The 12,017-nt window shown below is 46.8% G+C and overlaps 1 protein-coding gene across 1 annotated transcript in view; it reads right to left on the bottom strand.

The window, feature by feature from the left end:
• Positions 1 to 104: 104 nt before the first annotated feature.
• Positions 105 to 12,017, bottom strand: part of ubap2a (ubiquitin associated protein 2a) — a 30,138-nt gene continuing 18,225 nt past the window's right edge. Inside the window, exons 18-27 of the mRNA XM_063210946.1 lie at positions 11,902 to 11,959; positions 11,385 to 11,625; positions 10,475 to 10,566; positions 8,569 to 8,619; positions 7,567 to 7,648; positions 6,950 to 7,330; positions 5,560 to 5,664; positions 2,823 to 2,890; positions 2,240 to 2,431; positions 105 to 1,107 (exon numbers count right to left, since the gene is read on the bottom strand). Coding sequence (XP_063067016.1) covers positions 1,012 to 1,107; positions 2,240 to 2,431; positions 2,823 to 2,890; positions 5,560 to 5,664; positions 6,950 to 7,330; positions 7,567 to 7,648; positions 8,569 to 8,619; positions 10,475 to 10,566; positions 11,385 to 11,625; positions 11,902 to 11,959 — 1,366 coding nt within the window. The 3' untranslated portion in view covers positions 105 to 1,011. The remainder of the gene's footprint in view (positions 1,108 to 2,239; positions 2,432 to 2,822; positions 2,891 to 5,559; positions 5,665 to 6,949; positions 7,331 to 7,566; positions 7,649 to 8,568; positions 8,620 to 10,474; positions 10,567 to 11,384; positions 11,626 to 11,901; positions 11,960 to 12,017) is intronic.

Genomic DNA, 12,017 nt, shown 5'->3' with positions numbered 1-12,017 from the left:
GTAGCCCTTAATGGTTTTTACCCTTAATGGTTGTGTACATACATGTTAAATAAACCTTTATAAAGAATTCTGTGAAGTGTGCTTTGTGAAAACAGGAGACATACTCGGGTCTTTTGTTTTTATTTGGACAACAAGGGGGTAAAACCAAAAACTGAAAAACGATGCAAATTCTTTACACTGCAGCTACGTGTTTCAGCCAATTTTTAGACAAGGGAGGGGAATTTTGGTCAGGGAGGGAACACAAATTCAGGAGTGGTATATGGCCAGTGAGCCAATAACCCCACCCTCATTTCATAGAAAACAGTTTTTAGGGGGTAACAGAAAGGGCTCGGACAAAAAAGAAAAAAAAATACAAAAAGTTTTTTAAAAAAGGCTTCACCACTAGGATGATGCGCTCCGATAATGTACACTGTCATTTAGAATTTCTGTGTATGTATACAAAAAATAAAATAAAAACTAACTGCTGTCTCTCATGATGCTTGCACTGATTCAAGTATATTCACCTTCAGTTTTTTTTTAAGTTTCAGCCAGTTGTTTGTCTCACCTTAGACTCTGCACCAATGTTTTTTTTTAACTTTATATCTTAACCATTTTGGAAATTAATAAAAAGATCCTTCAAAAACAAAATGCAGATGACCACATTTCATACCCTACCAATACATAGCATACTGTATAAATACGTACATAAATATATTTTACATACAACAGCCAAAACTTTGAAAAGGGGGGAGATGAGAGAGCATCAGGGAGAAGGTAGTGTGTATATATGTTATCTGTTTTGAGTGTGGGGCGAGGGCGTGAGTGACTGTGTGTGCGCACACTTGCATGCGTGTCTTGACAGAGATGCATTTTGCCTTGCTCATTCGTCGGTTAACAAGGTTGTTAGCCTATGGAGTGTGCTTGGAAGCATGTGTGCCCAAATTCACATGCCACCTAACACACAGGCGACACGCATGTGCTTATACACTCACTCTCTCTCACACACACACACACACACTCGCGCTCGCTCGCTTAGTTGCCCCAGTAAGGGGAGCTGCCGTAACTGGACTTGTTGACCTGCGTCTTCTGCTGCATGCTGCTGGACTGGCTCCTCTGGTTTGGACCACCCTACACACAAACAAAGCAGACGACCAGGTAAGAAAGCTGCACACATCCAGAGTGCAGGCAAACATTTTGTAAGTTCTTTCTACCATCTCTGGCTCAGTGATGGATAATGTGATGGACCCAGTGGGTGCATTGCAATATGCAGACTTCCGTCCTCCCTTGCTCACTTGCCTGCTTGTGACCTCATGATGACACTGACCACAAAAAAATAATTCAATGTCTAGCAGAAGCACAGTTCTAGTGTCATTTTCTCATTTGCAATTGGGACGGTGAATGAAAAACAGGCCCTCAAAAGTTGTTGTGGCAAGGCTGACAGCTTGTAAGCTTTGTTTTCTCCCCAGAGGCGGAGCGAGGCCACAAGAACAAGTGGAGGACAGGAGTGTGCATATTGGAATGCACCCAATGTCTTAACTCCAGACCTCGGCCATAGATTGTGGCCTTCTGCTTCTGATGCCCCGACCGTGGAGAAAAAGATTCCCCACTGTCAGCCTACTAGGCACACCAACTTCTAGGGGACTTTGCCCCATTCAACATCCTGATAATATATGTGAAAATGACCTTTGAATTTCACTTTTGCGCTATATATTAACTTCTAATAGTCAATGACCTCTTGCAACGTCATTGCGGGGACACACAAGGGAGGACCGGGGATTAACTATTGAAGTGGACCCATTGTGTGTTGGATGGCCTATGAGCAGGGCACTACCAAGTTGGCAATGGCTAGTAATAACTTCAGTCTCACTAGTCACTCAGACAAGTAGCTTATTCTTGGTTATGAAATTTTACAGTAGCATGTTTAGTAGAAAGTAGCAAATGTCCAGCAGAAAGTCTGAATGACTAGGGACCACGTGTATAATGTTGCCATTAAAATATATTCAACACGTATATTATACAAACACACTTTCGTCTTAAAACAATACATTACACAATTACAATAATAGTATATAACAAGAGTAAAAAAGACTGAGTGACACCACAAGAAAGTGCTGGCTTAGGTTAGTATGCAAGTAGTGCGTACGCTGTGCACTCACCTGCATACTGTTTTTAGGTTTAGATAGAGCAAATATTGAAAACTAATGCATGAGCAATCTTTTTAATGCAGCATGCCACTACAACACTAAGTGTGGATTTGTACCTGTGTGTCTTGGCTCAGATGGTGGTGCAGGAGCTGAGAGTGGGGCTGCTGATGGGGGGGCAGGATGTGCAGGAAGGGGGCGGGGGCGTAGCCAGGAGCACCCCCGGGGGTGAGAGGACCCGTGCCCCCCAGAGCAGACGGCAAGGAGAACGGAGGAGGGGTACCAGCATGGAAACCCTGCTTATCAAATGACTACAGGACACAGACACAGCAAGAATGGGTGGGTGGGGGGAGAGAGAGAGATATTTATTGGCACCTTCATTATGTCAAAGTTCTGCCGTCATTAAATGGTCATTAAGTAGTATAGCACATTTTAACTCGAGACTTTTAGAGAGTTTTTCCGATTCAATTATTGTTGGCTCTCAAAGGTTTTGTAAGACCTCACAAGATGGCTCAAGTAGAGAATAATCATTTTTTTAAATCATTCAAAAAAATAATGAATTAACTTGTCAATACGATCGGCCTTCCCAACACTTAAATCTCTTCAATATCAAACTCTATCAAAGACTACTTTTGTTAAAAATGGAAGAGAATGAAGCTTAAGCCACAACCATAAGCCAATGGCTGTTAGGTGCCGTCTCACCTGGGTCTTACTGTAAACTGTTCCACTGATATCTGGCACGCCGGAGTTGCTGGACGTCACAGAGACACCTGAAGAGACACAGTAAACAATGTCACCACTTTACACACGTGCAGTCATATCTTCCAAGTCACAAACTTCAAAACGCAGGCGTGTGTGTGTATGTTATGTTATGTGCTACAAGAGTAGCTTGCCAACAACTCAAGAACTTGAGTTTCCCTCCATCACAAAAATAAGTCCACACATGCATAACCCCTTCCTTTAACCCAGTCATGCCTCTGCACTCTGTCCTACTTGCCCACGCTTTGTATCTTACTGTACTATGTGGGGATGTGCAAAAAAATCATCATGATAATGTATTTTCATGACATACTGCATCAAACCAAAATCGACTATTTAATAATTATAATGAAATGTAAAAAAAACGTTGCGTGTGGAATGTGCCACTGGTTCATTTTTTTTCAGAAGATAGAAAGCAATGAATCGCAATAATACATGTATTGCAATGCATCATGAAAGTATTGCATCGTGACATGTGTATCGTGAAGCGCAGCGAATCGTGAACCCCTTGCCAATACACACCCCTAGTGCCATGTATTGCCTTTATTTCTGTTGCATGCCGTCATCTACAGTGCCCTCCACAATTATTGGCACCCCTGGTTGAGAGGTGTTAAAAGCCTTAAAATAAATTCAGTGTTTATTGCAGAAGAATACTGTCACACTGAAAATTGTAGGAAAATGTAGCCTCAACTCAAATGAATGTAGAAAATAAAAAAATCCCTGACTAAAAAATAATTATTTTTAATTAAATCACCTGTTCCACAATTATTGGCATCCTTAACAATTCCCCCCCCAGAAATAAATATAATTGAAGCATTTCTGTCATTTCTACAGTAGTTTACAAAGTTTTACCAGAGTTGTAAGGAAACATTAATATATTCATCACTATCCTTTCCCTGGGTATAAACATGACGTGACACCGAGGCCATTTCTCTATCTCACTCTTAAACATGGGAAAAGACAAAGGAACACAGCATACAAAGTGATGCAGATGGTGCGTCGACCTTCACAGTCCGGCAGAGGGCTACAAGAATAATTGCCACTCAACTGCAGCTGCCCATATCCACTGTGAGAGGAATAATTAAGAAGTTCAAAACAACTGGAACAGAGGGGGGGGGGGGGGGGGGGGGGGGGGGGGGGGGGGGGGGGGGGGGGGGTGGGGGGGGGGGGGGGGGGGGGGGGGGGGGGGGGTGAGGGGGGGGGTGGGGGGGGGGGGGGGGGGGGGGTGGGGGGGGGGGGGGAGGGGGGGGGGGGGGGGGGGGGGGGGGGGGGGGGGGGGGGGGGGGGGGGGGGGGGGGCGGGGGGGGGGGGGGGGGGGGGGGGGGGCGGGCGGGGGGGGGGGGGGGGGGGGGGGGGGGGGGGGGGGGGGGGGGGGGGGGGGCAGCGGGCGGGGGGGGGGGGGGGGGGCGGGGGGGGGGGGGGGGGGGGGAGGGGGGGGGGGGGGGGGGGGGGGGGGGGCGGGGGGGGGGGGGGGGGGGGGGGGGGGGGGGGGGGGGGGGGGGGGGGGGNGGGGGGGGGGGGGGGGGGGGGGGTTACAGCCTGGACGAGGACCCCATGTTGTATTTTGCCACAACGCCAGTGAGTGGATGGTAAGAGAAATCAAAAGATCCCAAACTCACTGTTTACAGAATTAAAACAAAGGGTGCATCCGGGGTCACAAAGTCTCCAAATCAACCCATCAGCGCTGTCTACACGCCAACAAGCTGTTTGGGAGGCATGCACGGAGACAACCTTTCCACTCACAAATCATAAACGCAAGCGTCTGGAGTTCGCCAAGCGTAATTGGGGCTTCAACTGGGACGTGTGCTTTGTCAGATAAGACCAAGATTGAGCTTTTTGGCCACAAACACTCTAATGGTCTGGCTTACCACGAAAGATGCGCATGTGAAAAGCACCTCATACCCCACTGTGAAGTATGGGGTGGGTCAGTGATGCTGTGGTGCTGTTTTCGCTTTCCAAGGCCCTGGAACCTGTTAGGGTGCATGGCATCATGAAGCTTGAAATACCATTACATTTAAAATCAAATCTGTTGCCCCCTGCCCGAAAGCTGAACTGGGTCGTCACTGGGTCTTTCAGCAAGACAATGAACCTAAACATATGGCCAAAACTTACACAAAATAGTTCACCAGACACAAAAATCACGCTCCTCCCAATGCCCTCTCAGTCCGACCTCAAACCCCATGAACCTGTGGGTAGAGCTGAAGAGGAGAGTAAAGAGGAAGGACCCATCTCTGAGATTTAGAAGATTCTGGCAAGAGGAATGGCTGAAGACCCTCTTCTGTCTTTCCCATCTTGGTGAAACATTATAGGAAAGATTAGGTGCTGTATTTATTGTTGGCAAAAGTGGGTTGTACAAAATATTAACACCAGGGGAGCTAATAATTGTGACACACATTATTTGATTCAATAATTATTTCTTATGGTGGATTTTTTCCCCACTGAATAAATGCACTTGTATTGAAGGTTGGATTTTTCTCTTTTTTCCATTAAGGTCCCATATTATTTAGAAAAAAAATAAAATAATTGGAAGCTAAAAAACACATCTTAATCAGGGGTGCCAATAATTATGGAGGGCACTGTATATCTTAGTTTGTCCTTCCTTCGGATACACTTCTGCTGCATGTAATGCAAGGCATTTAAGGGAAGTTTGTGGGTCGTGTTTGTGTATATGAGGCGTTACCTTTCCCGGGGCCGGAGGCAGCAGATTTGGCCTGTGTCTGGGAGGAGCTGCTGTAGCCTTTGCTGTACTCCGCTCCTGCCGGACCCTGTGTCAGGTCATCGTACCCTGGAAATGGCACATCAGAGGGCGCAGCAGAGGGTTACACACCCACACCGTGTTTAACAAGGCATCACACACAAAGTCTTGCAGAAGTAGACAGACAGACACCAGTAACTGCAGTATACTCTTTGTGCGTGTCTGTGAGTATGTGTATGCACACACGTGGATCACTAAGAGAATAGGTCTCAAGGAGTGTGGACAAGACTTGAGCAGGAGAGTGAAATGGGAGTAAAATTCAGACTGAAACAGAGAACTCATGAGTTTAACATTTTGTGCAAGATTGGATCACTGTGAAACAGTGCAAATTTGGCCAAGCGAAGTGAACTTTGCCATTCCTTCCTATGAGTGATCGAAGTGGGCCGAAGGCAAGCGAACAGGGGCGAAGCAAATCGAAATTATTAGGGAAATTTTATTATTATGCAAATTGCCTGCAGTGGCCAATCAAATCAACCACATAAATATTTCAATCGATTTGATTCACCGCTAAGACCTGTTGACCATTGAGCTGTCAGAATGGAACACTTATTCCGCCTCTCTTCCTGCATGTGTCCTCGGCATAAGAGATCTAAATTGGTGAGTGGAGTGCCCGGATTATGGGAATGGGGTGAGTAGGTGAAACCCATGTGGCGACCTTGCAGTCAAAGAGGGGAAGCCAGAAGTGTTGGCATTCAGGCTGGGGCTGGCTACGGAAGCTGCCTTTTGCCTTCACCAAGAGCGACCTGCACTAACTGAGTGCCGGAAGTCATTCTTTCTCTATGGAGGGCACGTGACCAGCGCTACCAGAGTGAATTCGCCAGGATCAAACGAACTGAGCGACCAGAGCGAATTTTAACGATAAAAAGTCAGCTAATATTATGGTAATGAGCTGACGCGGTTCGGCAAAAAACAATTGGAATGTTCATAACTCAGAATGTCCCAGGCTGTCAAGCCAGAGCCGTTATGTGATTAGCTAAATCAAACATGTCAATGCCGCATCCAGAGCGAATAAAGCCAATTCAAGGCAAAACTACTTCTGCTACCTCCGCTACCAGGCAGCGTAGTTCGCTCTTGGTGTGGACAAGGCATTTCAGGCTGCAGAAGTTCAAAAATCCCAAAGTTATCCATTGTTAATGTTAATAAGACAATTTTCACACTTCAACATTTTTCATACTGAACCCTTTAGGTTGGGAATGGGATAACAGTTAAATGTATATGTGAGTCCAGGAAGGTGACTGAATATTGAAAACAGTGTGCATCAACATAGTATAGAAAGAGGCGGGTGGCTGCTGACCTGAGCTGAAGGCGTGCTGACCTGAGCTAAAGGTGTGCTGGCCGTAGCTGCTGGGCTGCTGGAATGGCGTGGCGGGTGGCGGGGCGTTGCCGAGCCCCATGCCGTGCTGCTTGGCGGAGGCCGGGGGCACGAACATGGTATGTCCAGCGTACTGGAAGGCGTTGGGCACGCCGGGCACCCCGGGATAGTAGGGCAGCCCCGTGTAGCTGTAGCCGGGCGGCAGCGCCGGGTTGAGGAAGGCCTGCTGGGCCCCGTGGTGGCCCTGCGTCTGGGGGCCGCTGCCGCTGCCGCTCTGGGCCTGCGGGGGAGGGGCCTGCGGAGGGGGCGCCGCGTGGGCCGCCGACAGGGACGTCGGGGGCGCCGGAGAGGTGGAGTCGCCCCGCCCAAACTTTGTGACTTCACCTGGAGGAGGAAAAAGTGGCGGAGGGGGAAAAAAAAGCTTGTGAATAACACGGTCTAGATTCTCTTGGAGCGGAGCTGGGTTTTTCACAAATGAAATATGCTAGGATTGTGTAATTTATAGATGACAGTACAATTTGAAGATCAAAAATGTGGAAATACAAAAAAGCTGTCTCTGTCTGTGTGTGTGTGTGTGTGTGTGTGTGTGTGTGTGTGTGTGTGTGTGTGTGTGTGTGTACCTGAGTAAGGATTGTTGGCAAGGCTGCCGTCTCTGCTGGAGAGCGCCGCCGCAGGGCCTGGGAATGTGATGCCGTAGTAGTCCTGACGAGGGAAAATACACAGTAAAACTTAAGACATTTCAAATCCTCAACCCTCACAAACTCATACTTGCATACACACAATACATATTAGGGGTCTTACACACCAAGGCGGTAAAGCGTCGCGGAACGGCCACGTTTTTTACCGGCGTCGGTGAAAATACATTGAAACCTATCTGTCCTTACACACCAACCGGCGGTAGTCGGGCGTCAGCGGCTCGGGAGCCGGCTCCGCGCCGCGCTGCATTTGGAAAATAGAACTCGAGCGTATTTTTCACGCCGGCGACTGGCGGTGTCTCATTCAAATGAATGGCAAAGTAGCATGCTAGCTTTGGCTGTGGCTAGGGTTTTGAATAGGACTGTCCGCGCACGCCGACGCTGTCAGTGTGCAAGGCAGAGAAAAGCACGCCGGCCAAAACTAAGCAGAAAGACCGCGTCCGCCCTGCGACCGTTCCGTTCCGCCTTGGTATGTTTTGGCCCTTATAGTAGTATTAGTCCTGAGGGAAAACACAACCCTGACTTTTACATTAGATGTGCAAAACCTCCTCAACCTCACCAACACATACGTACGTGCATAGAACATACATATTGCGCGCACGCACGCACATGTGCACGCACATGTGCACGCGCACAACCACACCCACGCGCGCGCACACACACACACACACACACACACACACACGCACACGCGCGCGCGCACACACTTCAAAAGACAGACATTAAATCAGCTGTGCCTCCCAAAAGACCGTTTCTACACAGCAATCTGTCCAGCTTGTATATTACATCAAAACATGGCTGATGCTGACTGGAAATGTTGCTCAATTGGTCTTGGAGAGTTGAGAAAGAAGTTTGGAGCAAGCAGTAAGACGGGTGATCACAGAGGGAGCATTACAAGCAGGAAGAGAAGTAAAAAGGAAAACTCACCATGGGTAGTCTGGACTGCAGCATGTGCAAGTCCTCGTAGCCATAGATTTGCTGTGGAAGGAAAGCAGTGGCGTTACAACAGAGGAAAAACATTATATTTAGAGGCAAAACAGTAGGGCAGGGCTATTCAATGAAATGTCAATGAGGGCCACTTTTTCAAATTCCTCCCCGTAAAGGGGCCGAACTATATGTATTATGGTTGCCGACTGTCAATGAAAAAAACATGGGAGACGTCATTGAAGTGGGGGGTCTGTGGGTCCTCCCCCAGAAAGTTTTGCATTTCTTAGATGTAATTTCCTGCATCTTAACGTCCCGTGTCCCGTTTCAGCTCGATACGGAACCCATACTTTTATCTCTAAATTCCGAAAAACAATTCTGTATTTCAAGGGGCTTGTCGGGGGCCAGAACATTGCTGTCCAAGGGCCGCCATTTGAATAGCCCTGCAGTAGGGTAACAGTAACTATAGAGCTGAGTAGAGCAGCTATCTCTGAATTAAATGGCTTTTCCATTTATCGACCGCTCTAGGTGTTTCAGTTAACTGTAAGTTGCCATAAATTCTAGTGGTTATTGATATACTGAAGTTTTAACTTTTTTTGCTGTACGTCTAGCAGCCAATCAGAAAACTGTATTCATTTCCAGAGTGTCATAAATGTGTGGTTCTGTGAGAGATAGTAATGCCGCGTGTACACCAGAAACGACGTACGCTACCCAAGCAGCTGAAGTCGCTGAAGAGGTGTTGCCATGAATTAGCTTTATTCCCTCTCGAAGTGACATTGACCTATTTGATTTAGATCAGGGGTGTCAAACATACGGCCCGCGGGCCGCATCCGGCCCGCCAGAGGGTTCCATCCGGCCCGGATGTTTTAAAAAAAATGTTTTAAATTTTTTTTTTTTTTAATTGTACTTTTTTTTTTTTTTTTTAAATAACCGAAATGCGCAATTACGGCCCTCGGGGCAAAATCGAGACCTGCATGACATTAACCCAATGGTCCCTCTGTTACACTGTATATATGTAGTAAAGTGCACATCACACTTCTATTATAAATAGTGAATTTGTACTGTAACAAGCATTTGATAAAGCTCATATATTATAGACCTCATATATAGAGATAAAATGTTAATACTTCTTATTCGTATTGTATTGGTATTGGTTGTAATTAAATAATAAATATAATTGGATTTGTATTGGTTCCTATTAAGCTCAAACTGGAAACGGGATGTTAGAATGTGTGAAAATGCGGAAAATTACATATAAGAAATACAAAATTTTCTGGGGGGAAAACCCCCAGACCCCCTGCCAAAATGAACTGTCCCATATTTAATTAATTGACGCTTGCCAATGAATGAATGAAGTCAAGGAAATTTTGCATAGGATTATCAGTATTGCATTGCTTTCTACATATTCAACACACTTAAAACGTGATAGTACTGAAAACTAATCCTCTGCTTTAAGTTTTTTTTTTGCGATGATGTTACTAATGCGGCCCGCTTGAGGTCCACATGGGTTGTATGCGGCCCCCGGACCAAAATGAGTTTGACACCCCTGATTTAGATAATCACAAAACGTCTCTAGCTTGTCAGCCTGGCACATTCGAAGATATGAACATCCCAATTGGGTTTCGCCTAACTGCATCATAGCTCATTGCAATAATATGAAGTTGACTGTAGACGCTGAAATTCGCTCTAGTAGCTCAGGTCGCATCGGTCCTGGCGAATTCGCTTCGGTCGCCAACCCCCCCATAGACAAACAACGACTTCTAGCGCTCAGGAAGTGTAGGTCGCTCTTGGTGTACACATACCTTAAGCGTGTATGTGTGAGTAAGTTGGAGAGTAGACGTTTGTACTGTATGCATGACTAAGTTGCGGGAGGGAGTGCTGGGTTAGGCAGCTGGCAGTTGGTAGTTACCGGGTATGCTGGCAGGAGGCCTCCGGGACCCATGATGTACTGGTTGGGCAGGAGAGGAGGAACCCCCTGGGACAGGTTAGGAGGAGCTTTACCTACAGAGATGAAAAAAAGACAAAAAGACGATATATAGCAAGCCAGAAGATGGATATACAGAGGGTGAGAGGGTAAAAAAAAGTAATCAGTACAATTTCAGTAAATGATTAATTTGATCTTCCCAGTTCAAACTGTTATCGTACCCCAATCGTGGAACAAGCTTCCAGTTGCATAAAGAATAAAGTATTCTCTCAACCTTCAAGAAGCTTGTGAGAGTGCTCTTCATTACAAGATAAACACTAGTCATCTGCTCTAACCTTGTTATGGCTGTCTACATAGTGTTTCCCCCTCACACATTGCTGATTACATCAATACATAGCTTGTTATGCTCGCCTGGCTACTGTTCACTACAAGGTTCTTCCAACCATCTAGTTCAGGCAACTTGATTTCTGAATCCTCCCAGTGTGGGCTTAACCCGTGTATATCAAATGCCTTTGTTTGCTACCGGTTGAAGCTACAAACAATGCCAGTAGTGGTAGTGCAGTGATTCTCAAAGTGTGGTCCGGGGACCACTAGTGGTCCGCGACACAGCTCAGGTGGTCCGTACTTTCTAATTTTCCAAGACAAGCTAGGAGTAGGCTTAATTTGTAACATTATTACAAAGCTAAACATAGCTGAAGTTTCGTTTTCACCATAATAAGAAAAAAACATGATTGGCATCAGAATTAGCAGTGTCAAATTAGTACCCGAAAATCAATTCAGTTGACAGGTGGTCCTTGAACATTTTTGGGGGGACAAAGTGGTCCTTGGTCTGAAAAAGTTTGAGAAACACTGTGTGTGTGTGTGTGTATGTCTCTGTGTGTGTCCAGTTCCTTACTGGTGGAGGAGGAGAGCAGCGGTGTGGTCCTGACCGCCGACATGGCGTTGGCATTGGTCGTGGTCCCGTTTGCAGTGAGGCCGAGCGGCCCCGAGCCGTGCAGGCCAGCGCTGCTGCTGGCAATGCCCACCGAGCCCACGCTGCTGCTGGGCAGCCCCGCCGTCTGGGCCCCTGAGTACGCCACGGAGGAAGAGGGCGCCGCCAGCGACGAGTTCACGTTGTCCACACTGTGACTGGAGTGCTGTTAGGAGAGAGGAGAGAGAGAGAGAAGGAAGGAGGGCGAGAAAGAAGAATGGAAGGGAAGAAAGGAGGAAGGATGGCAAGAGAAAGACAGACAGAAATAAAGACAATAAGAAACACAAAGACAGGCAGGCAGAAAACTGGTTATGTAATGTTAAACATTTTTACATCATAAACATGTTGTATGTAACGGTATGGTGATTTAACAGTAATACTTCATTACACTCGAGTAAGCAAGCAGCAGTGTGGTACAGATGCCGAGCAGCAGAGAACTTACTGCGAGAGAAGAGCTGGTAGCAAGTGCTGAGACAGAGGAGTGGCCACTGCTTACATGACTAAAGAGGAAGATAGACACACAGACAATCAATCATTTATGTTGAGCTTGCAATCTCA

The sequence above is a fragment of the Engraulis encrasicolus genome, chromosome 11, assembly GCF_034702125.1.
Source record: "Engraulis encrasicolus isolate BLACKSEA-1 chromosome 11, IST_EnEncr_1.0, whole genome shotgun sequence".
Classification (NCBI taxonomy): Eukaryota; Metazoa; Chordata; class Actinopteri; order Clupeiformes; family Engraulidae; genus Engraulis; species Engraulis encrasicolus.
Note: the sequence above shows the minus strand (reverse complement) of the source record. Positions and strands in the feature narration are given on the sequence as shown.